We start from the raw sequence: 26,647 nt of genomic DNA on the forward strand, positions 1-26,647 counted from the left end.
ACTTACTATAGGGGTAGGGTAGGATTAGGGTTTGGTTGAGGGTTAGTTGCATGTAATTATGCATAATGTACTGTTATTACTATGGTAAGCACATGTAACATGTATAACAAGGACACTGTAAAATAAAGTGTTACCGAGAACGGTCAACAGTGTAATCACAGACATTAATTACAGCTGTAATTGCATGCAGGTATTTTTTCAATGTAAGTACAATGTAAAAACATGCATGTATGTACACAATAAGTGCATTGTATCAAATGATTAATTTAAATGTTAGTACATACTGTAGTAGTTAGAGGCTTAAAATAAAGTGGGATCTTGTTGTTTAAAGAAATGTTATAACACTAACTTCCTTGAGGTTGTAACAATAAAATGATGCACTCGTGAGAATTTGTGAAATCGTTCAGAAATGGCCGAGCCGCCTAAGAGGGTGAACTAATTACAAAACATTAATTTATGATGTGAACTGTTTCTGCTGTCTCACTTCAATAGCAGAACTCTACTTAAAATGTTAGTCAGTTTCTTCACTAAAAAATGATCACTTTTTCATGATCATCATCCTCTCATAATTTCCACTCTCTCTCTAACCCTAAAATGAAACAGGCCTTTTTTTGTTACAGTATCTTTGAGATTGTATGTAAATGATGAGCACTGTCAGATTTGCTAACCTGTTCACATAGTGAAGTGAGTTAACAACACAACATAATGACTGTCTGTCTCCATCTGTGTTTCTCTCAGGTTCCAGTGCAGACTGTAGGAGTAGTCAGTGCTGATCACAGTAAGACTCCCCATACACACACACACACACACACACACACACTACTGGGGCCCGTTCTTCTTACCTCGCTTAATACATCTGAGATGATTAGACAGATGCCAGATCTTCTAATTGTGATAACTGATCTCTGGCTAATTTGGTTCTGTAAACGAATTGTCTGAGATTACTGCACGTTCTTGTGTTCATTGGAAAGGGTTGATATATCGATACTTGAAAACATGATCAGCAATGCAGCGATTGGCTGACAGCAAGACAGCAACGTAATGACATCATATTATAAAAGAACATCACACACCTGACAGAAAACTTGAATTTCAGGACCTAAATCTCTGAGTAAAACTGACTGATAGACTACACAACAATCTCAATAATATTATTTTAAATTATTATCGTCCCTGGTTCATTAGCTTCTCTTGTAAGAAAGTTGCAGTGGCTGAGACAGACTTTTAAGTATAAACTCCGCTTAAAAAGATGCAATCTGGTCCAGTTTACATGAAATAAGATTTGAGTTTACAATACAAAAACATGTTTGAGTTTATGGACCTGTTGCCAACAATCAAACGTCAACTGTACAATCCAGATAATGAAGTAATCCATGTATGAAGACAGACACACATTCAGAATCAATGGAAACATAATTTGTTTACAAGTAAACTACAGAATAAGTTACTTATTAATTTGCCCCATAAAATACTTTAAAATAATAAAATTAGATAAATAAATGTATAAATTTTACTACAAAATATATATGAAGAGTTCAGATGCAAAAGCCTCTAAGTGCCATCTGAAATTTTCTTCTAGAATGATCATTTTTATCAAGCTCGTATATTTAAGTTCAGTAATTTCACTTTAATGGCAATGGAAATGACCTATTAATTGTTATTTAATTTACTGAACTTAAATATAAGAGCACTTAGAGGCTTTTGCATCTGAACTCTTCATATGCATGTCATAATTAGTTTAACAACTTTTATTTTTGGCAGTTAAAGATACGTTCAGACCGCGGGCAAAAGTGGCTCAATTCTTTTCTATTTACAACTAGAATCTGTTTTTTTTTCTTTCATAAGTGTGAACAGCACAAACCTCATGAAATCTGATTTGGGTCACTTCCATATGTGGTACTACATCAAATACAGGTCTGATGTTTTGCAAACGTTTACGTCACCTTTTACATCACCCTATTTCAACATTTGTCACAATTCTGCGCTTGATGGGAGCCACTCCAAAGATCTTACATACCGATGGTTCTTTGGTCACTCTGTAAATATGGAAGACGGCAGTGAAGTTAGCCAGTGGCGAGATGAGCTGTTATTCTCATAAGAATTACAGTGACAGCTCTATAACAGCAAACCGTTGCTCTTTCTCCTGATCCTCGTCTGCGTCCTCAAATTCGCTGGCTATAACCTTAACTTAAATGAGCATGTAAATGCTGACGTTAGTAATCTCTGTTTACTTCAGTATAATTTTGTGCCGCGTGCCGACTTTGTTATTGTTCTTCTGCACATGTGGGTTAGTTCAGGATCTGTTCGAACTCATTTTATATTAGCCATTTAGAAAATAATGTGAAATGCCAAACAAATAAATTGGATTTAGTAATAAATCAGAATTGAGCTCTAAGCCTTGCAGTGTGATTGTAGCCAGAGTCACGCAGAACATGCAGACTTTTTAGTGACACACACCTAATATCAAAAATGACAAAAGTTTGGTTTCGATAGTGTTTTTTTATTTCTAACCCAGTCTGAATTCAGCGTCAGTGATTTAACACGTCTCTCTCTGTCTCCCTCAGACTCTAAGGCCGTGTCATCCAGTGCCTCCAGCGGACAGCAGGTTTACCCACCAGCAGCGTCTTTCCCCAGTACTGCCTGTCCCAGCGAGCCCTTCAGGTACCACACACACACACACACCTCATCATTATCCTGCTGTTGGCATGGTCTTGCTCGCGCTCCTCTGACTGTGCTCTTCTGTTCTCAGGTCAGCAGTGATGGCCCAGCAGATGGTGCCGGTGTCTCATTCAGCGGGTCAGATGCTGGCGCAGATGTCCCGTCAGAGCACGCCCTCTGGAGTCCCCGTCAGCAACAACAGCCCCATCCAGGCCCCAGCGGGACCCTCGGCGCCCCCGGGAGTCTGGTCTGCCGCACGACCTTCCTTCAGCACACAGGTAGACATTTCATGCCTATAGGGCAGACCTGGGCACTGTATGCACACCAGGCCCTCTGGCTATCCTTGACCGGCCCACGTGAAGTATTTGGTAAATTAGAGCTGGAGTCCATAACTTTTTTTGTTTGTTCAAAATTTACAAAAATTATATATTGAGGGAGAACATCATGAATACATTTTCCAAACCGTGTTTTTGTCTTATCATGAATAACTATGGTACACCTATAATCAGTGTTTATATTGGGACTATTTTAGGCCGGTCGGGGTAAAGTATGGGCAGAGTAGCCCAGTGCCTGCGTTAGAGTTCTCAACAGGCCTGAAAATTACAACCCGACCCGACCCGGCCCGTGGCTTTTAAAGCCCGGACCCGATGTAACCCGACACATAACCATGAATTATCTGCCCGAACCCGGCCTGCGGACCGATGCCGCGTCGGATTTTTTTTTTCTCACACACATATTATCATGACCAGCAGATGGGAATTCAAATCAACCTTTAATGTTCACGCCTTTTAACAATACAAACAACTGAAACAATAAACTTTAAATATATAAATAGGCTGTAGTAGCGACGGTGAATTCACCTGCGGCAAGTTTACTTCTCACCAACTCCATCTTCTTCTCCAGACTAAAGGCGTGCACGCAGCGGCGTCAGGTCTGCCCCCGCCCCTCTCCATGATGCACGTTACACGCAGCAGCCAGACTTTCTTTACGGTGACCAGCAGCGAAGATTAATAAATGTGTTTTTTTTGTTTTTTTTTACTGAGCGGAAAAGATTAAGTCCGACCCGACTCATTTGATTATATTTTTGACCCGAACCCGCGGGTCCCATCGGGTTTGTCGGGCCGACCCAACCTGTTGAGAACTCTAGCCTGCGTGACTAGTCATAGTCATGAGAGAAGTGGCTCCGGCTGCAATGTTCTTCCGCAAGATGCAGTTCTGTTTATTAACCACTAGAGTGCAAAAAGTTATGGGCTGCTGCTTTAAAAGGCAAGGCAACTGATTTTTCTACATAAAAGCCAACAGAGGGGGAAAAGAGCAGAAAAAAACACTCTTTAACACTCTTAAAAAAAAAGAGCAGAAAAAAAAAAAAAAATCAGCCGTTGCAATGGCGTTCAAGTGTGTGTATAGCGGTTAGCGCTCTGCCTTACGGTTATAAATTGGTGCTTTTAAATAAGAGCATCACTGAAATATTTAAATGCTTTTGTTTAATTAAAGTTCTGGGCCCGGTTTCCCGATAACGCTCACTCTTAGTGCGCTAAGAAAGCTCGAAAGATATATCTTACCAAAGTTGTTTATGTTCCTAAGTGTGTTCCCCGAACTATACCTTAGGAAGCTGCTTAAGATATACCTTAAGTGCGCGTTACCCGGCGCTGTCCGTGGCGATGGTGCTGAATCTGCTGATATCGATGGTTCGAGAATCAATTATTCTCTCGTGCAGGGGCTGTTTATGTGAGAAAGCGGTGATCTTTATAAATGAAGCACTTCAGAAATAGTTGCAATTGCAATTTATTATGATTATTGGATATTATAAAAAATAATCCAAACTATAATAGCCTAGCCTACATATTTTGCATAGCCTACATATTATAACATATATTGCTGCCACAATAACCTTTTCAAAAATGTACGTGCCTTCTTCTCTTTCCCATTTTTGTTCGCTGAGGTGGAGCTGCGGTGAAATATTGTTCTTGTAAATACTTTCCAGCATTTCAGTAATAAAAGTTTACATCTTGCGTACGGTGCTCGGCAGTGATCAAAAAGGATTTAAACCGTGAATTTTGAATCTCAAAACAGGTCTGATGTTTTGCAAACGTTTACGTCACCTTTTACATCACCCTATTTCAACATTTGTCACAATTCTGCGCTTGATGGGAGCCACTCCAAAGATCTTACATACCGATGGTTCTTTCAGACGGCAATTAAATTACCACACGACCTGTTTGTCAAAAAACAGAAGGTACTAATTTGGCCAGGGATTTTTACGCGGGTTGGGTGAGAAAAACACTGATATTATGGATTTCGGACGGCACTAAAATCACCGACTTACCCCTGTAAATGTTTAAAATACCGGACGAGCCCATGAGAAACAATATTAGTGTCCGAATAGGACTTAACTGACAGTAGCCTATGCTTTCACTGGCCTTTAAAAGAGCGTTTTAATTAAATTAATAATATTGTATAATAATATAATTAAAAATCTAACAACAATCAGTGTAATGACAATTTGATCCTTTGCATGAAAACACTTGAATTAGCCTAATTTAATACTGTCTGGGTGTATTAAAACTTCAGAATTATATTCATATAGACCTGCAACAGTGATAAGGTAAAGCTAAGAGTGGTCCAGACCAACCTTACGAAAGTGTGACTTACAGAAGATATACTTGGCGAACGAACATTTCGGGAATCGTGCCATAAGGTTAAGAGAGAGGTTAAGGAATAGGTTAAGAACTACTTCTGGCGCTTTTTCACTGCATGGTACGACTCGACTCGTTACGGCACGGTTCGGCTCGCTTTAGGTCGTTTGCTTTTCCACTGCAGTTAGTACCGCTTCAAAGTGGGTGTGACTGATCGTTATATAGTTGCCGTCTCTACTACCATGACATCATATTAAATGCGAATTTTTCATTCCTTGTTTCCCCATCCACTCCTCGGCAACTGACGAGAGGAACGTCTGCACCTCGTCCACTGACCACGATTCAGCCATTTCTTTTTTGTTTATAATCTTTTTTTGAATCAAATACTTTAAATCTAGCGGGTTTAGTGTCTCGTGTTGTAAATACAATGACGCTGGTAGAGATGATTCTGTCTGACCAATCAGTGATCTGCAGTGTTTTCACGTCACATTTTAGTATCGGTACGGTACGCTTGGAACCTCAACAGAGGTGGTACCATTTAAAGTGAGCCAAAGCGAGCCGTACCGTACCATGCAGTGGAAATGCGCCATTAGAGATAAGAACGCTTTGGGAAACCGGGCCCTGATCTATTATGCTATATCAATGACATTACAAAGTGAAACTACTGCAGGTGTTCTTCATTGCACGTTTTTACATTTAAAAAGAAAATCTGTTTTTATTGGCGGCAGATTTGTTTAAAGGTTTAAAGGGAGGGCGCGACCAAACCACTGCTATAGGGAGAGCGTGTTTTTTTTTTTGTCCAGTTACTGTATTTTTGACTGTTAACTGTTTTTTATGCTTGGTCAGAAAAAAAAGAACAAAAAAAAAGAATTATTCCAAACCTTTGAGTGGTAATGTATATAATTGATTCCTTCACTGTACATAGTGATAATGCCCATTTTGTTGTAAATACTCTGTCCAGCAGGTGGCAGGTCAAGTTGGGAAAAGTCAGTCATCTCAGTTTAACATGGGTGGTTTCAGCTCCGCCCCAACATCTTCCACTTCCTCTTCCTTTGGCCAGATGGGCGGAGCTTCTGCTTCAATGGCAAACGCATCAAGTTACCAACAAATAAACAATCACACCAACCCCTCAACTAATGGATATGGTAAATATTTTGCAGCATATTTATAAAAATAAACCGTTGTCCCTGTTCCAGCTCTCACTTTTGCTCTTTCGTTTAGGTGACGTTAGTCAGATGGCAGCGCAGTTCAGCTCCAGGCCAGCAGAGGGAGTTACAGGGTGGCAGCAGTGGCAAAACCAGCCAGGCACTGCAGACACACACCCGCAGTCTCAAAACAACCAGCCAGAGATGTTTCAAGTGAGTGAGGAACAGACCCAAGTTTAATCATTTACTGTACGCTTTACCTGTACGCCACAGCTCTCAAATCGCATTCACACTTGGACATATTCAAACAGGTTTGATGTCAGAAACAAGGGTTGAAGTCAAGGCTGTCACATGACTTGGACAGGGTTCCCACAGGTCTTACAATCAGGTTTATAAAATGGAAGACTTAATGTTCATAATTAAAAGACCTGCGTTATGCATAAAATCTCTTTTTATGTCTGCATTGCGTTCCACTGACAAAATAAAATCCTACATGTTTGGACTACGAGGGATGGTCATTCTGCACGGTTTATTCCTTTAACATCCCTCTCTCTTTCTCTTCTTCAGGATGTTCTCTCCATATTGGATCAGACCGGCAGCTTCGGGAACGATGACTTCGGAGAGATGCCCATGTTTCCTCCTTTCCCCGAGTGATCCCACTTTTCTCCGTCAGTTCCTTCACTCACTGTTGCTCTCTTATGTGCCATTTCTTACTCTTTTAACCAAATGGACAGCAGGGTCGGGCAGAATGGAGGCACAGGGGGATCTGGAGAAAGAGACGGATGTGTTGTGAGAACGGAAGTTAAAAGCCATAATGTGAGGGAGACAGAGACGGCGTAGCGCACAGACAGACAGACAGGCGTTGTTGAAATGTGTTCACTTTGAAACCACGCACACTTGCACACTTCTAGCACAAGCGGTCCCAACACTGTCTCTGCCGTACACGCACATACTTTGATTTTTTGCTGGTGATGAGGAGGGTTAGTTTGCCCTATAAACACACACACACACGCACACACACAAAGGCAGTCTCGTCTGTCTGTCTCTGACTGTGATTGTGTACTGATTGCACTGCCTCTTTTCTAATGCCATGTGACATTTTGATCCCGATGATAAAATGTGTCAGTAAGTCGTTCAGAAATACGTCCAGATCAGATGTGTTGGTCGGGTTCGTTGTTGTCTGTAAAGCAGAAGCTGAGGCATTTTTTTTTTTCTTGTTTTTTAAGAGCTGCTTTTTTTTGAAGAACAGGCTCCCTTTCAGTCGATGACTTGGAATTTGAATTGAATTGGCCTGACAGGATGTTGAATCGGAAAGACAGGAAGATTAAATCAATTTTACTGAATTGGAATTTTGCACATTAAAGGCTGGCATTTACTCACCTTTATGAGTGTCTTTCTTCTGCTGAAGATAGTTTGAAGAACGTCGGTAACCAGACAGACCCCGTTGACATGAATATGCAAGTCATTTGAGACCAGAAACTGTTTGGTTATGAACACTCTTCAAAATATCTTCAGCAAATACAGGTTTGGAACAACATGAGGGTGAGTAAACCCTATCCCTTTAAATCCAAATCTCTATAAACATTGATTTTTAATATCAACTAATGTTTCTGGAAATACTTCGTGCATGATGTGTATAGGCAATACATCCTGCAAAATGAAATATGTACAACTACTTGAAATTGTATTGCATTTAAAATGTTACTTCTCTAAATGTAGCTTGCTATTCTGCATCCTGTTTGCTACCTCAATTCAGATGGAGCATTTAAAGTCATGTTGGTGCAGTATAACAGACGCTGATGCAGTAAGACTCCTCAGATGTTCTGCAGCTTTAAGCGGACAGACGCACTTCTGTCCGACCGCGTGTCTGGCCTGTGCCGAAGAGCTTTCACTCAGGCCTGTTTTTGTAAATGCAATGAAAAAGATAGAAATCAAGCAATAATCTGTCTCGTCCTAAGCCATCTTTATTGCTATCCTAAGTATTGTTATCATAATGTCGTGTTTTAATATGGAATAGAAGAAACCTATCATGCTTAATCTGGACTGTCCATGTTTTGCTGTTGGGATCCATTTGGAAGTCGCTATTCCGAATTGGTTTTGTAGAAATATTCCAGAACTTCTTTTGGCAGGTTTGATTATTGAATTGTTCATTTTCCTTTTGCTCTTTTTTAATTACATGTTTGCTCTTGAATGTGGGTGTCTTTTTCAGTACTTTTGTGCATCAAAATGAGAAAACTGATCCCTCCCCCCCTCAGATATGAAAGGGTCATGTGTTAGAAATCGTTTTTTGTTTTGTTTTTTCATCCAGATTTTCACAAAGTTGTGTACAACATATAGAAAAATAAATATATTATGTATGTATATGAAATATTAAAGAGAACTGTTTGGGTTTTTGTATTAAAATGCTATAATCAAAAAAATCTTTGTTGGTGCCTTCATTTTAACTCATTGGTCACTTTTTTGACAAGTCATAGACCTTTTAAAACAAACAAGCACAGGACTCAGTTCGTCTCTCGCTGGATTGAGCAGACCTAACAGTCTACTAATTATATTGTCATTGTACAGTTGTTGTGTATTTCTTTTAGAATAATAATGAACCCAGCATTCAAGCAAATGCTGCCTACGAATTGGCACGAAAGTCAAATTAGAAGAATGTGGACCATCGAAATATAGTTCATGGATCAATCCTTGTAGATTTAAAGCTTTGAGTTGCCAGCGACATCCATTTGACCTCAATCAATCATTGTCCTGACGCAGTGTGTCATTTCCTGCGGTCTGAAATCGGCCAGTGTCCAGTTCTTCATCATCACCTGTTGCCGGAAACACGTGGAGTGGAATCTAGCGTTTCTGACGCTTTAATGCCATATAAGGCCTGATCGTTACCAAACTCCTGTTTAACTATTCATCGAGGACACAGGTGCCAAGTGTTGGTGTGTATGTCTCTCAGACCAAAGGAAGACATGCTAATACCGGAGATAAGAGAACACGTATCCCTGACCAGCGACTGCGGGGTGAGCCACCGACACGATCAGCCATCACCGACCATCAAGGTACTTCTTTTAAACGTGTTCGTGTTGCATTGGTCGCGTATAAAATTTCGAGATCGAATGCAATTCAGCAGCTTGATTTACTTTCAAACGTGTTGTTATGAAAAGTCCCCCAAATGGATGAAGAAAAGGCTGTTGTGTGCTGGGAATGTGAGACGCATCTGATACAGAACTGACTAGCAACTGTTCGACACCAACCGAAGCACAACACGACCGACTAGGGTTGCTTTTGACAGGAACAAGAGGGAATTTATGTGGACAGTATTTCAAAGGCATGATCAAATCAGCCTCATGTTTTGGGAGTTTGTGCTTTTCACTCTGACTTACTAATAGAGTGGATTCCTCAATCATGGACCTTCCTCCTCCGATGTCTCGGATGGACATTGATGTGGATTTGGGCTTCGCTCTCTTCTTCCTGGTCCTGCTGTGTGTGTTTCTGCTGGTCACAATGGTGCGGTGTGCTCAGATGGTTCTGGATCCGTACCGCTCCGTCTCGGTGTCAACCTATCAGGAAGAGATGGAAGAGGAGGGATGAAGGTTCAATCAATGGATGCATTAAACTTGTGATGGAGGACAATTGGATTGTAGCAAAGCTATACACAGACAATCTAACCCTCAGATCTAACACTCTTGGATTTCTCTTGGAGCTCAGCCTGGAAAAGGGATCCGAGTTGCATTCTGCCAATCATCGAGCACAACTAAACAAATAAAACTGATGTGATTGGCTGACAGGGGAAACATGCAGTGGCTCACTGAATATTATTTTATTTTTGGTTCAGTGAGTCTTAACTGTGTGAACTGTTGTGCCGTGCAACTCAAAACCACACGAATGGATCTTGTTACACTTTTCCAGGTGATCACATGGCATTAATGAAACTGTGAGCTTTCCTCACATGACTAAATTTGAAATACTTTGAATAGAGTTTGAATAAGTGTTTTAATTAGTTAATGTGCTTATAGTGCATGCTTTTATTTATGCATGTTGACTGGCAGCAAAATAATAAAAATGTTTTATTAAAAGAAAAGGTGTTATTCAGTATTTTTAAGGTGCGGTATTACGATGAATACAGTATTGTCCTTTTCTTTAATCAAAATTAAACTACAATATATTATGATGCACATATACAAATATGATCAATTAGAAAAAAATTATTCACATACATACATACATACATACACCGGATATAGTTAATTGTTTACACATATTTAAAAGGACAATATGTAAGATTTTTGGATTTGTTATACATTTTGTTGATTTGTGTACGTACTTTATCCCAAATGTTTCCACCAATGTTTAAACCCAGAGAAATCAGCTTCTTTAACGAGTGTCATTGCGTCGGCAGTCATTGACCAGGGAAACACTAAAGATGCTTTAATATATTATGTTCTTTATTAGGTGAGCAACTGTTTGGACACCTTTATCAACACAAAACTATTTTGTCTTATTGTTTTTTTGATTTACAACGAGGAGCATGTTGGTACCCAAAAAGTAAATCAGACGGCACTAGGGCTGGGACGGTATGGATTTTTTCTTACCGCGGTTGAAAAGCAAGAAATTCCCGCGGTATTGCGGTAAACCGCTTTAAACCTCAACCCCCCTTTCCCACCCTCCCCCAGTTTTTTTTCTGCGACGTTGCGGCTGGAACAACAAACAAAGTGTGGCAATGATAATCTCAGGTAGTGTTTATGTGCTTTATTTAATGTTAAAAGCATGCAATGTGACTTTGAATATCGTTTAGTGCTCCAGCTTTGTAGCTGTAAAAGCAACAATGGATAATTCACCTCAGATCTTGAAATTAAACAAATGGAAACAAGAACGTTCAAACTGTGAACATACAAGTGTATTCTTTGACAAATATTATTTTAGTAACTCAGTAGCCTATGTATTTTTAATAATGTTTAAATGGTGTAATATTTGTGAATTTGATTATGTAGCCTACTTATCCATTTTCTTACAAGTGCCGTCAAGAAGATTACTCTCTGGTGCTGTGAGTGTGCAGTTGCCGCGACTCCGCAAGTGTTGACAAATGTGGTCTTCGCGTGAGAGAATTGTGTTAAATAAGCACGTGCAATTAAAAGCTGAGGTCCTGCTTTTACCTTTTTTTTTTTTTCGGTGCGGCTTGGACGTGGCGTCCGTCGAAAATAGACTAGGCGCCTATTTTTAGCGAAGCGGCGCGGAGAGACGCTTCTGAAACGCGCCGCTTCGTGGCTGTTGTAAACACAAGCATTGACTAGAGTGGACGCGATCAGCTCCGGTAGCCGCGTCGCAGCCGTAACGCGCCACAGAGTGTAAATAAGGGGTTATAGTCAATAGCCTACGAATGGAATGTTATTATGTGTCATGGAACAACTTGCGAACTTGCGAAAGGTCGGATTTGCTCCATCTTTTGATAAGTTTTGTTTAGAAAACCTTGAATCCATGCAAGACACAATGTTATTAGACACAATCCATGTCATTAGAATCAATGAATCCATGTCATTAGACACAACGTGAACACATGTGAAGGCCAGTGTTTTGTTTTTTTTTTTTTTTTGCGGTGATGACGGTGACGAGCTCAGACCCGCGGTAGGCGTCACGTGACCGCGGTATTGCGGTAATGCGGTAACCGTCCCAGCCCTAGACGGCACTATTATCAGCATAACCAGAAAGAGCTTTTTTCCACCATAAAATGGTTTAGAATTAACTGCACGCTATTTAGCAACAGAAGTCATCTAGCTTTTATTAATATGATATTCTAATTAGTGGTCGACGATATTGGATTTTTTGATGGTCGATATCTTAGAGAGCAGGGTGGCCGATATAAAGCAGATATATGTGTATGTATTTATGGAAAAATTAACGTGTTTACACATGCGATTAATTTCAGCTTAACACTTTAACGCACTCAACGCAGTATCAGTTTTTTTCCGTCATCCTTTGGCTAGCATTATAATATATGATCACGCTCTTATTCAAGCAAATAAATGAAATGAAGTCTTAAATGTGCGTAAAGATTTGAGAGATAATAGGATGTGCGTCAGGTCTTAAAGTGACCTAAGTGAACCCGCTGCTGTAATGTGTCATTAAGGATAACCAAAGAACAAAAGACAGAAAATCACTCACTGCTCTTGACTGAATAACGTTTGTAGCTTTAAGAAGGATTCATCTATATTTAAATTACAATTTATGCAGTGAAGACTGTAAAGTTTTTGATAACTTTATTTAATTTCTGTATATATCCTGCAAATATTATGAGATCTAAACATCATTGGTTCTAGTGTGTCAAACACTATAATCTTGTGTTATTTAAACGATATGATCTATGTATGTGTGTTGATCAGTGTTAAAGGGCACCTATTATGCAAAATTCACTTTCACATGGTGTTTGAACATAAATGTGTGTTGGCAGTGTGTGAGCAAAACCACCCTAGAATGATAAAAATCCACCCAGTGCTTTTTTTACAATCTCAATAAATCATAAGCACTGTCTCAGAATGAGCTGTTCTCAGATTCGGCGCACTGTGACGTAGAATTGCACAAGCCCCTCCGACGTGGTTTGATTGACACTGTGGTTACCCCGCCCTCGGTGATCTGTACACCATCGCCACTGTTTCAACGACAGCCGGTAATGTCTCCTAAGAAGTGTAGGTGTTCTGTTGTGGGATGTAACAATGGACATAGTAGTCTTCACTGACACCAGAGCCACTGAAAACGCAGCGGATGGATTTTATTTATGAAGAAAAGGCGCCACTTAAACTTCCTAAATACGTTTATATTTGCGAGAATCATTTTCTGACTGACTGTTTAGTGAACGAGGGTTAAAGTTAATCCTCAAGTGTGGATCGTTGCCTACTGTTCGCAATCTAACGTCATCTCCAGAAGAAGTAAGTGTATTTTATGATTTTTGAGCAAATAGTCATTTCAATCGATGTCAGCCAGTTCAACAACAAATCTGCGTCTAAAGCTATTTATTGTCGTCGTTATAGGATGTCTCAACAAACAACATCAGACAGTTTTATGTCACGTATCATTTTTTGCAGCAATTACAAATGTAAATAAAATAATACATGCTCTATCTCCATATAGACAGTAACATTATATAAACGTCTATCTCCCTGCAGCATGTTTTCTGGTTCTGTATAGCCATCTTCTCACCTTTGCCGCATAAGCACCTGTACAAGTAATGTCAACATGACGCAACAGCACCCCTGGCATAAATATAATTTCGTTTGTCCTTAAGAAAAAAATAAATAAAAAATTTTGTTTGTACTTAGCAAAAGTTATCACAGTATTTGTGTGTGTGTAGTTTCAAAAAAATTGCGCAAACATTATCACAATTTGTGTGTGTGTGTGTGTGTGTGTGTGTGTGTGTGTGTGTGTGTGTGTGTGTGTGTGTGTGTGTGTGTGTGTGTGTGTGTGTTGCACATCCATAATTGCAAAGGGGACGCGATTAAAACTTTGTAAGTATATAAATGTATCAAATAACCATTCCGAGACGTTTAGTCCATTCTCATTCGTGTCTCTTCATCATCTGGGTCCAGCAGGGCGGGGATATGCAGCTCATTTACATTTAAGGTGGTACACACCAAAACAGCTCTTTTTAAAACAGGCCCCAAAAATGACATTTTCAAATGGTTATAATAAATTAACTGTGGGGTATTTTGTGCTGAAACTTCACAAATACATTCTGGGGACACCCAAGACCAATATTACATCTTGTAAAAAGGGGCATAATAGGTGCCCTTTAAGAAAATAAATGTCTAAATTGGATCGTTTGAAGGATGCACTCACCTGTCCATCTCTTAATGGCTTTTACAAGTCAGGATGGGCAAGTGACAGATGCTTGGCCAGGTTTGATGGTTCTTCAGTTTTATAAGCAAAATAATTCCAAATTTAACTTCTACTGCCCTCTTTATTAAATAGTTTCGGTCGTGTTGAGTGAGATTCAAACTCCTTTATCCATTTTGTTCCTTTTAAACTAGGGACAGGATTTAAACTAGGGATGCACCGATACCGGTATCAGACCCGATAATGAATTAAAACACTAGGATAACTGGGTTGGGTATCGTTTAGGGCTGTGCAGGTGAACTTGTGGCTGAGTAGCATCGGCGGCAGTCCACCAAAACCAATTTTTTTTTGTACGTGAATGATGTTTTACGTGAATATTATGACACAAGTGAAGCACAAAGCTTTGTTTACAAAATAAATAATCGGTTAGCAATTAAATGTTACATTGCAGCCATGGAAACATTTGGATTCGTGTCGAATGAGAGGTACGTCACATTTACACTCTGTCGGTTTTGTATTGTTTTGCGATCTCACCCGATTATCAGCGAATTTAACAATATTCCATTGGACATGCCATGGAATATCTTGTTTCTTTTCCCATATCTTCACTCACGCCTCGACCATTTTCGCAGGGGATTATAAACGTTTCTTCCTTTGGTTCACTTTTAATTTTCGCAGGGGATTATAAACGTTTCTTCCTTTGGTTCACTTTTAATTTTCGCAGGGGATTATAAACGTTTCTTCCTTTGGTTCACTTTTAATTTGTCCTAACAGTGTTTTTTCTACTTTACCACAGTAAAAATGCAAATATAACAGGCCTGATTTCTATCAAATTCTATTTGACACAGTTTGTGCTTGTTATTATGGTAAGGCGCGTCAAGTTTATTTGTATAGCGCATTTCACACACGCTTGGGATTTCAGTTTCGCTTTCTCTGGCAGCACAAAATCCAACATAGCCTAAATGTCTCGACACTGCGCAAGATAAAATTCGCTCTTCAGACCTTTTACAGCGAGTGTCAGTTTCTTGGAACATCAGGAGAAAACATGAAGAGAATGACTGTCTCTTTCCGGCTCGTGTCCCACATCCCTCTCAAAGCGTAGGCTAGATGACGCATCTTTGTCGGGAAATATAAAGCGAATTTTTTTTTTAAACAACATGTAACTTTCTTATATTATTTAGGTTACCAATATATACTGATATTTATTTCAACGTTTTACATGCTGTAGTGTGGTGTTTCACTAACGGAAGTGCTCAAATAAACACGTCTGTTACAAAATGGAGGTTTAGCCTCGTTTATTTCATTTTTTATATGTACAGAAAATCTCTCACTGCTCTCTAAATATTCACTGTGCTGTTAAATTAAAGATAAAATATGATAGAGCAATATTATGAACAGTGAAAGTAACAGTAGCTCCTACAATACATTATAACAGGCATACAATCAGGCATGAAAATAACTGAGGGAACTGTTTATTTGCTAAGTCAACTAATTTGATTAATATTGTTTTGGTTTCAATGCACAATATTTAAAAAGATTAAAAATGAAATGAAAATACAAGTATCGATACTCTGTATCGACATGTAAAAATAAAAGTATCGGTATCACTCGTTCTGAAAAAAGTGGTATCGGTGCATAATTTAAACTTTGTCGGCTGGAGACCCAAGTTTGGTTTGAAGAGGAAAAACGTACCAAGCACAATACACTCTCACACCATTCCTGATTTCTAACACACACTCACAGCGTTCGGCTGATCTTGCGGCTGTCAGAGCAGAAACTAAAGCTGATGCTCTCTGTATGTTTTTCCGTCGTCTCCCGTCGAGTTCATATGTAAATTGCTAGAGTTTATTTTGTCCTTTAGATCAGAAGATCTGAAAAACACGTTTACCCGCCCATAGACCCTCCCCTCTGAGAAATCAGGACAGAAGTGATCGGAAGTGGACAAAAGAGACGCTTTAAAACACCAGGTGTGAACGGGAATGTGTCTCCCTCGTCCACTTGTGATCCGATCGACCAAAGCGCATCTTAACACCAGAAGTAAACAGAGCCATCGATGACATTTTTCAACATCTCTGAAGTTTTAGTGATAACCTGTGTATAATCTCTACCAAATATAGACTTACTTTTCTCTGTCCTCAAGTGATATCAGGCTCATAGGTGTCATCTGACGATTGTTTTGAGGTTCACGTTGAGCTGTCACTGAACGCGCTGTCTTCCATGCGTGGCCTTTAATTGGTGTTGACGTGAGACGTGGAGGTTCGACACTTGTGCCGGTATTATCGGCGGAACAACCGATGCCAATAGAGTGGCGTAAAGGCTTCACTTGAACCGCTGAAATTTTCAACACACATTTGACAATCAAACCCATGAAACAACACAAGAATACGATTCCCAGCTAATGCAATGAAGATAAACAGCTAGAAGCCTGTAACTTTACCTTTACTCCGTCTTTTCAGCTTTTGTGTTACTGTTTGGATCGAGGCACTCTTCTTCAAAGATGGAGCGTCACACTGACAGGCCACATCTCTGGTTAGGGGCTGTATAACAGGAATGGTATTACAGTGTGATATGGGTACAATGCCACACAATAGATGATGTGCACGACTGCCAACTTTTGAGATCAACTTGGGAGTGAGAATTATTCCTAAGTGGTGGGGTTTACCGTTTTACAAACAGATTTTACGATTCGATTCATAAGCTTACGATTCGATTTCAAACTTGATTCAATTATCGATTCATTTGGATATACAGTACATATTATTTTTTTCAATGAAATAAATCTCTCAACTAATTTTGTAAACTATACAGGGAACTGTTGGTACATTATTAAAGGTCAACATTAACAACTGATATAGCCTATATATATATATATACACACACTGTACCAGTCAAAAGTTTGGAAACATTACTATTTTTAATGTTTTTGAAAGAAGTCTCTTATGCTCATCAAGCCTGCAGTTAAAAAAAAACAAAAAAACAGTAATATTATGAAATATTATTACAATTTAAAATAATGGTTCTCTTTTTTAATATATTTTAAAATGTAATTTATTTTTGTGATGCAAAGCTGAATTTTCATCAGCAAGTACTCCAGTCTTTGGTGTCTTATGATCCTTCAGAAATCATTCTAATATGATGATTTGACACTCAGTTATTATCAATGATGGAAACAGTTGTGCTGTTTAATATATTTTTTTGGAAACTTTTTTCAGGATTCATTGATGAGTAAAACGTTAACAGCATTTATTCACAAAAACAGCATTTATTCAAAATAAAAACATTTCTAACAATATAAATCGTTACCATCACCTTTTATCAATTTAACGCATCCTTGTTGAATTAAAGTACTAATTTCTTAAAAAAAAAAATAGTTATTGTTCCCAAACTTTTGAACGGTAGTGTATATTGTTACAAAAGATTTCTATTCTAAATAAATACAGTTCTTTTTAACTTTTTATTCATCAAATAATCCTGAAAAAAGTATCTCAGGTTATAAAAAAAATATTAAGCAGCACAACTGTTTCCATCATTGATCATAAATCAGCATATTAGAATGATTTCTGAAGGATCATAAGACAACAAAGACTGGAGTACTTGCTGATGAAAATTCAGCTTTGCATCACAAAAATAAATTACATTTTAAAGTATATTAAAAAAGAGAACCATTATTTTAAATTGTAATAATATTTCATAATATTACTGTTTTGGTTTTTTTTTTACTGCAGGCTTGATGAGCATAAGAGACTTCTTTCAAAAACATTAAAAATAGTAATGTTTCCAAACTTTTGACTGGTACTGTATATAAATATATGTGCGTGTGTGTGTGTGTATTCAATTGTGGGCCCCTTTTTTATAATAACATTATAATAGTAACATTTTAATGAGTAAAATATAATATGTAATATAATGCATATAATTAATAAAATACTCGTCTTTACATTGTTCTCGATAACTATCGAGTTTATGGTAATGTAATGGCTTTTCTGGGGTAAATATAACGTGAATATTGTTGCTTTTTTTTTTCTTTGTTGCTTCATTCCGTGGATTCAACAATAATTGAGCGATTTGATGATTGAGAAATGTAAGTTGTACTGTATTTTTTAAACATACCCTCCAAAAAAATCATAGTTTATTGACATGAAGTTCTGTTGACAGCCCTGTAGACGATGTTCGACGTCTGATGAGCGGGGTTGTTGTGTAGTTTCACTTACCGTCGAACTCTGTGGGGAACCGACGGTGTAGACTGACGGGACAGCCGTGTCTGTTAATGACAGATATCTCACAAACCCCATTTCGTGCTCTGTCCAATTGTTGAAGCATTCGCGCGTGAAGTGCCTCGAACACAGCCGCGACCTCTCTGATATCGCTCCTTCCTCGAAGTGCAAAAACTCTAGCCATCGGGACCGCAGCCAGGGGGTTTTAGGGAATGGGAAAAGTGTTTCGGGAGAGCCACAACCAAACACACACCTCCTCGACATGATCTCCGCTTGTCGTCATGCTTCGTTTTTCGCGCGCTCGCCACTCAAACTGACTGACGTCATCAGAGCACCAGAGGGGAAGAGCATTTTCAGATTTTGATTAAAGATTACGAAAACAAACAAAATGTCGGTTGGCTTGCATGGATGATTTGTTAAGTACAAAACTAGGCTGCGTTCCAGTACAAATTGCCATGCCCTTCACTCGCTAGCTAACTTCCCTCCGTCTCGTTCACTCGGATGTACGTCATTGCTTCTTCTTCTTCTGATTTTTAATGGCGGTTGGCAAACAACTTTTTAATGTGCATTACCGCCACCTTCTGAAATGGAGTGTGGATCAAAATAGCCTACTTTACAGACTACTAATTAAATAAATAAATATCTAATAAAATTATTAATATTAATACATTACGTCATTGCTTAAGTTGCACGAGTGCCCACTACTGGCGGAAACTGCAGTGGGACGTCCTGGCCATTGACTGTAAAAAAAGATGGACGACGCTCCTTCCATTGGTCCTGACCTGGTCCTAACCTAAGCCCTTGATCACTTGCATGGAATTGATTTATTATTTCAATTAAAAAACAAAAATCCCTTTAAGAATTTGTTTAATGCAGTATCATTATTACACTTAAAAGAATTGCATACAATTTAGTTAGGCATGCATGGACAAGATTTGCCCGATGCAGAATCCCTCTTTTACCATTTGAAGCATTCTGGATCAGTGGTACGACTGTTGGAGAAGAGGATGTTGATGCCTGGGTATAAATGATGGAAGAAGTGCAAACATAAAGGGAACGATGAAAATTCATCAAGTGGTGAGCGCTGAACCCAGCTGTCTAAAATACAGAGACATACTGGTAAGTTGTTTCTGCCAGGCTGAAAAGGGTGTGTATGATTGCCCATGTTATGCACTCCAAGAGGCATATCTCTTTGCATGAAAAAAATGGAAAATCTTGCAACAACTGAACAATTTTCATTTGATTGTTCACTTCGTCCAGAGGTCAAAGAGAGTAAACACATTGGACAGTGTGTTCTTAATTATGATGAACAGCCATACCCTGGTATCATTCAGGAAGCGGAGAACCACAACATCAAAATCAAATGTATGCACAGGAACGGCATAAACACGTTTTTTTGGCCAAGCCCCAGAGATGTCATAAATTGGTACAGTGATGATCAGGTGATTAGTTTCGTCCCAGTGCCACTACCAGTCAACAAAAGGTCTGTTCAGATCAACCATGACATTTGGGAATACCTACAAGAACACTGAAATCTAAAGCAAAAAAATTGTGATACTGATAACAACCAAACCACCTGTAGGCACACTGCAAAAAATAGGCCCAGCTCTTGAGCTGTTTTGAATGTTTTGTGTTAAAAAAGCATCAATTTGATAAATATTAGAACCTCAGTGTGTCAGAAATATGGGGGGAACAGAATCCGACGGCAAAAAAAAAACAGCTGTTGGAATCCGATGGAGCTTAACTTGCATCAGTTTAAAGAATTATTTTTTTGCCTTTTATTATGATAGGACAGTATAGTATCAAGAAAGTTTGACGGACCGGGACTTGAACTCCGGTCGTAATAAGCTGAAAAACAACAAACACCAGTGCAAAGGGTACTGAACACTACGCTACTGGGTTTTGCAATTATTGCAATGTGATAAAGGTTAGAACCTCATTGTGTAAGAAACATAGGGGGAACAGAATCCGACGGCAAATAGTTCAGCTGTCGAAATCCGTTCCCCCAACCCATTGATGAGAGATGTTGATGTATCGGCTTAAAATGTGCTTATTCTATTCTGTGTGTGGAACTTAAACAGCATCAATTTGATAAATATTAGAACCACAGTGTGTCAGAAATATGGGGGGAACAGAATCCGAAGGCAAATAGTTCAGCTGTCGGAATCCGGTCCCCCACTCGCATGATGAGAGTTGTTGATGTAATGGCTTAACAAATGCTGATTTTATTTTTGTGTGTGGATGGAGCTTAACTTGCATCAGTTTAAAGAATATATTTTTTTGCCTTTTATTATGATAGGACAGTATAGTATCAAGAAAGTTTGACGAACCGGGACTTGAACTCGGGTCGTTATAAGCTGAAAAACAACAAACACCAGTGCAAAGGGTACTGACCACTAGGCTATTGGAGTAACCAAACTGCCGTAATGTGATAAATGTTAGAACCTCATTGTGTAAGAACCATACGGGGAACAGAATCCGACGTCAAATAGTTCAGCTGTCGAAATCTGTTTCCCCACCCCAATGATGAAAGATGTTGATGTATCGGCTTAAAATATGCTTATTCTATTCTGTGTGTGGATGGAGCTTAAACAGCATCAATTTGATAAATATTAGAACCTCAGTGTGTCAGAAATATGGGGGGAACAGAATCCGACAGCCAAAAAAACAGCTGTCGGAATCCGTTCCCCCACTACCATTATGAGAGGTGTTGATGTAATGGCTTAACAAATGCTTATTTTATTTTTGTGTATGGATGGAGCTTAACTTGCATAAGTTTAAACAATATATTTTTTTGCCTTTTATTATGATAGGACAGTATAGTATCAAGAAAGTTTGACGAAACAGGACTTGAACTCGGGTCGTAATAAGCTGAAAAACAACAAACACCAGTGCAAAGGGTGCTGACCACTAGGCTATTGGAGTAACCAAACTGCCGTAATGTGATAAATGTTAGAACCTCATTGTGTAAGAAACATAGGGGGAACAGAATCTGGCGGCAAATAGGTCAGCTGTCGAAATCCGTTCCCCCACCCCAATGATGAGAGATGTTGATGTATCAGCTTAAAATATGCTTATTCTATTCTGTGTGTGGATGGAGCTTAAACAGCATCAATTTGATAAATATTAGACCCTCAGTGTGTCAGAAATATGGGGGGAACAGAATCCGACGGCCAAAAAAACAGCTGTCGGAATCCGTTCCCCCACTACCATTATGAGAGGTGTTGATGTAATGGCTTAACAAATGCTGATTTTATTTTTGTGTATGGATGGAGCTTAACTTGCATAAGTTTAAACAATATATTTTTTGCCTTTTATAATGATAGGACAGTATAGTATCAAGAAAGTTTGACGAAACGGGACTTGAACTCGGGTCATAATAAGCTGAAAAACAATAAACACTAGTTCAAAGGGTACTGACCACTAGGCTATTGAGTTTTGTAATAAATTGTCATGTGATAAATGTTAGAACCTCATTATGTAAGAAACATAGGGGAACAGAATCTGACGGCAAATAGTTCAGCTGTCGAAATCCGTTCCCCCACCCCAATCATGAGAGATGTTGATGTATCGGCTTAAAATATGCTTATTCTATTCTGTGTGTGGAGCTTAAACAGCATCAATTTGATAAATATTAGAACCTCAGTGTGTCAGAAATATGGGGGAAACAAAATCTGACGGCCAAAAAAACAGCTGTCGGAATCCGTTCCCCCACTACCATTATGAGAAGTGTTGATGTAATGGCTTAACAAATGCTTATTTTATTTTTGTGTATGGATGGAGCTTAACTTGCATAAGTTTAAACAATATATTTTTTTGCCTTTTATTATGATAGCACAGTATAGTATCAAGAAAGCTTGACGAAACGGGACTTGAACTCGGGTCATAATAAGCTGAAAAACAATAAATGCCAGTGCAAAGGGTACTGACCACTAGGCATTTGGAGTAACCAAGTAACTAAGTTTTTTTGCCTTTTATTATGTTAGGACAGTATAGTATCAAGAAAGTTTGACGAACCAGGACTTGAACTCGGGTCGCAATGAGTTGAAAAGCAAGGAATGCCAATGCATATTGCACTGCCCACTAGGCTATTGAGTTTTGTGATAAACTACAATGTGATACATTTTAGAACCTCATTATGTAAGAAACATAGGGGGAACAGAATCCGACGGCAAATAGTTCCGCTGTCGAAATCGGTTCCCCCACCCCAATGATGAGAGATGTTGATGTATCGGCTTGAAATATGCTTATTCTATTCTGTGTGTGGAACTTAAACAGCATCAATTTGATAAATATTAGAACCTCAGTGTGTCAGAAATATGGGGGGAACAGATTCCGACGGCAAGAAAAATCAGCTCTCGGAATCCGTTCCCCCACTCCCATGATGAGAGTTGTTGATGTAATGGCTTAAAAAATGCTGATTTTATTTTTGTGTGTGGATGGAGCTTAACTTGCATCAGTTTAAAGAATTTTTTTTTTTTTTTGCCTTTTATTATGATAGGACAGTATAGTATCAAGAAAGTTTGACGAACCGGGACTTGAACTCGGGTCGTAATAAGCTGAAAAACAACAAACACCAGTGCAAAGGGTACTGACCACTAGGCTATTGGGTTTTGCAATTATTTGCAATGTGATAAATATTAGAACCTCATTGTGTAAGAAACATAGGGGGAACAGAATCTGACGGCAAATAGGTCAGCTGTCGAAATCCGTTCCCCCACCCCAATGATGAGAGATGTTGATGTATCGGCTTAAAATATGCTTATTCTATTCTGTGTGTGGAGCTTAAACAGCATCAATTTGATAAATATTAGAACCTCAGTGTGTCAGAAATATGGGGGAAACAAAATCTGACGGCCAAAAAAAACAGCTGTCGGAATCCGTTCCCCCACTACCATTATGAGAAGTGTTGATGTAATGGCTTAACAAATGCTTATTTTATTTTTGTGTATGGATGGAGCTTAACTTGCATAAGTTTAAACAATATATTTTTTTGCCTTTTATTATGATAGGACAGTATAGTATCAAGAAAGTTTGACGAAACAGGACTTGAACTCGAGTCATAATAAGCTGAAAAACAACAAACACCAGTGCAAAGGGTGCTGACCACTAGGCTATTGGTGTAACCAAATTGCTTTAATGTGATAAATATTAGAACCTCATTGTGTAAGAAACATAGGGGGAACAGAATCTGGCGGCAAATAGGTCAGCTGTCGAAATCCGTTCCCCCACCCCAATGATGAGAGATGTTGATGTATCAGCTTAAAATATGCTTATTCTATTCTGTGTGTGGATGGAGCTTAAACAGCATCAATTTGATAAATATTAGACCCTCAGTGTGTCAGAAATATGGGGGGAACAGAATCCGACGGCCAAAAAAACAGCTGTCGGAATCCGTTCCCCCACTACCATTATGAGAGGTGTTGATGTAATGGCTTAACAAATGCTGATTTTATTTTTGTGTATGGATGGAGCTTAACTTGCATAAGTTTAAACAATATATTTTTTGCCTTTTATTATGATAGGACAGTATAGTATCAAGAAAGTTTGACGAAACGGGACTTGAACTCGGGTCATAATAAGCTGAAAAACAATAAACACTAGTTCAAAGGGTACTGACCACTAGGCTATTGAGTTTTGTAATAAATTGTCATGTGATAAATGTTAGAACCTCATTATGTAAGAAACATAGGGGAACAGAATCTGACGGCAAATAGTTCAGCTGTCGAAATCCGTTCCCCCACCCCAATCATGAGAGATGTTGATGTATCGGCTTAAAATATGCTTATTCTATTCTGTGTGTGGAGCTTAAACAGCATCAATTTGATAAATATTAGAACCTCAGTGTGTCAGAAATATGGGGGAAACAAAATCTGACGGCCAAAAAAACAGCTGTCGGAATCCGTTCCCCCACTACCATTATGAGAAGTGTTGATGTAATGGCTTAACAAATGCTTATTTTATTTTTGTGTATGGATGGAGCTTAACTTGCATAAGTTTAAACAATATATTTTTTTGCCTTTTATTATGATAGCACAGTATAGTATCAAGAAAGCTTGACGAAACGGGACTTGAACTCGGGTCATAATAAGCTGAAAAACAATAAATGCCAGTGCAAAGGGTACTGACCACTAGGCATTTGGAGTAACCAAGTAACTAAGTTTTTTTGCCTTTTATTATGATAGGACAGTATAGTATCAAGAAAGTTTGACGAACCAGGACTTGAACTCGGGTCGCAATGAGTTGAAAAGCAAGGAATGCCAATGCATATTGCACTGCCCACTAGGCTATTGAGTTTTGTGATAAACTACAATGTGATACATTTTAGAACCTCATTATGTAAGAAACATAGGGGGAACAGAATCCGACGGCAAATAGTTCCGCTGTCGAAATCGGTTCCCCCACCCCAATGATGAGAGATGTTGATGTATCGGCTTGAAATATGCTTATTCTATTCTGTGTGTGGAACTTAAACAGCATCAATTTGATAAATATTAGAACCTCAGTGTGTCAGAAATATGGGGGGAACAGATTCCGACGGCAAGAAAAATCAGCTCTCGGAATCCGTTCCCCCACTCCCATGATGAGAGTTGTTGATGTAATGGCTTAAAAAATGCTGATTTTATTTTTGTGTGTGGATGGAGCTTAACTTGCATCAGTTTAAAGAATTTTTTTTTTTTTTTGCCTTTTATTATGATAGGACAGTATAGTATCAAGAAAGTTTGACGAACCGGGACTTGAACTCGGGTCGTAATAAGCTGAAAAACAACAAACACCAGTGCAAAGGGTACTGACCACTAGGCTATTGGGTTTTGCAATTATTTGCAATGTGATAAATATTAGAACCTCATTGTGTAAGAAACATAGGGGGAACAGAATCTGACGGCAAATAGGTCAGCTGTCGAAATCCGTTCCCCCACCCCAATGATGAGAGATGTTGATGTATCGGCTTAAAATATGCTTATTCTATTCTGTGTGTGGAGCTTAAACAGCATCAATTTGATAAATATTAGAACCTCAGTGTGTCAGAAATATGGGGGAAACAAAATCTGACGGCCAAAAAAAACAGCTGTCGGAATCCGTTCCCCCACTACCATTATGAGAAGTGTTGATGTAATGGCTTAACAAATGCTTATTTTATTTTTGTGTATGGATGGAGCTTAACTTGCATAAGTTTAAACAATATATTTTTTTGCCTTTTATTATGATAGGACAGTATAGTATCAAGAAAGTTTGACGAAACAGGACTTGAACTCGAGTCATAATAAGCTGAAAAACAACAAACACCAGTGCAAAGGGTGCTGACCACTAGGCTATTGGTGTAACCAAATTGCTTTAATGTGATAAATATTAGAACCTCATTGTGTAAGAAACATAGGGGGAACAGAATCTGGCGGCAAATAGGTCAGCTGTCGAAATCCGTTCCCCCACCCCAATGATGAGAGATGTTGATGTATCAGCTTAAAATATGCTTATTCTATTCTGTGTGTGGATGGAGCTTAAACAGCATCAATTTGATAAATATTAGACCCTCAGTGTGTCAGAAATATGGGGGGAACAGAATCCGACGGCCAAAAAAACAGCTGTCGGAATCCGTTCCCCCACTACCATTATGAGAGGTGTTGATGTAATGGCTTAACAAATGCTGATTTTATTTTTGTGTATGGATGGAGCTTAACTTGCATAAGTTTAAACAATATATTTTTTGCCTTTTATTATGATAGGACAGTATAGTATCAAGAAAGTTTGACGAAACGGGACTTGAACTCGGGTCATAATAAGCTGAAAAACAATAAACACTAGTTCAAAGGGTACTGACCACTAGGCTATTGAGTTTTGTAATAAATTGTAATGTGATAAATGTTAGAACCTCATTATGTAAGAAACATAGGGGAAACAGAATCCGACGGCAAATAGTTCAGCTGTCGAAATCCGTTCCCCCACCCCAATGATGAGTGATGTTGATGTATCGGCTTGAAATACGCTTATTCTATTCTGTGTGTGGAAATTAAACATCATCAATTTGATAAATATTAGAACCACAGTGTGTCAGAAATATGGGGGGAACAGAATCCGACGGCCAAAAAAACAGCTGTCGGAATCCGTTCCCCCACTACCATTATGAGAGGTGTTGATGTAATGGCTTAACAAATGCTGATTTTGTTTTTGTGTGTGGATG

General features: G+C 38.8%; 2 protein-coding genes across 7 annotated transcripts in view; one reads left to right on the forward strand and one right to left on the reverse strand.

Annotated features, from left to right (window-relative positions):
- The window catches only part of arnt (aryl hydrocarbon receptor nuclear translocator), a 32,491-nt gene extending 23,639 nt beyond the window's left edge, over positions 1-8,852 (forward strand). For 3 of the 6 annotated variants that reach the window (XM_081389688.1, XM_081389689.1, XM_081389691.1), the window contains 6 exons: positions 739-778; positions 2,565-2,661; positions 2,750-2,936; positions 6,259-6,439; positions 6,516-6,652; positions 7,007-7,145. In XM_081389688.1, coding sequence (XP_081245814.1) covers positions 739-778; positions 2,565-2,661; positions 2,750-2,936; positions 6,259-6,439; positions 6,516-6,652; positions 7,007-7,093 — 729 coding nt within the window. In that variant the 3' untranslated portion in view covers positions 7,094-7,145. Of the gene's footprint in view, positions 1-738; positions 779-2,564; positions 2,662-2,749; positions 2,937-6,255; positions 6,440-6,515; positions 6,653-7,006 lie in introns of all 6 variants that reach the window. The other 3 variants (XM_081389687.1, XM_081389686.1, XM_081389690.1) reach the window with 2 other exon arrangements.
- LOC308704956 (uncharacterized protein) lies at positions 6,180-19,006 on the reverse strand. Its single transcript, XM_081389692.1, has 5 exons — positions 18,466-19,006; positions 16,692-16,791; positions 16,378-16,585; positions 9,814-9,990; positions 6,180-7,205 (listed from the first exon to the last, which is right to left on the reverse strand). The coding sequence occupies exons 1-4, from the start codon at positions 18,730-18,732 to the stop codon at positions 9,930-9,932; spliced, it is 636 nt and encodes a 211-aa protein (XP_081245818.1). The 5' UTR covers positions 18,733-19,006; the 3' UTR covers positions 6,180-7,205; positions 9,814-9,929.
- Between the last annotated feature and the right edge of the window lie 7,641 nt (positions 19,007-26,647).

The sequence above is a fragment of the Scardinius erythrophthalmus genome (genome assembly GCF_964197995.2).
Source record: "Scardinius erythrophthalmus genome assembly, chromosome: 16".
Lineage (NCBI taxonomy): Eukaryota > Metazoa > Chordata > Actinopteri > Cypriniformes > Leuciscidae > Scardinius > Scardinius erythrophthalmus.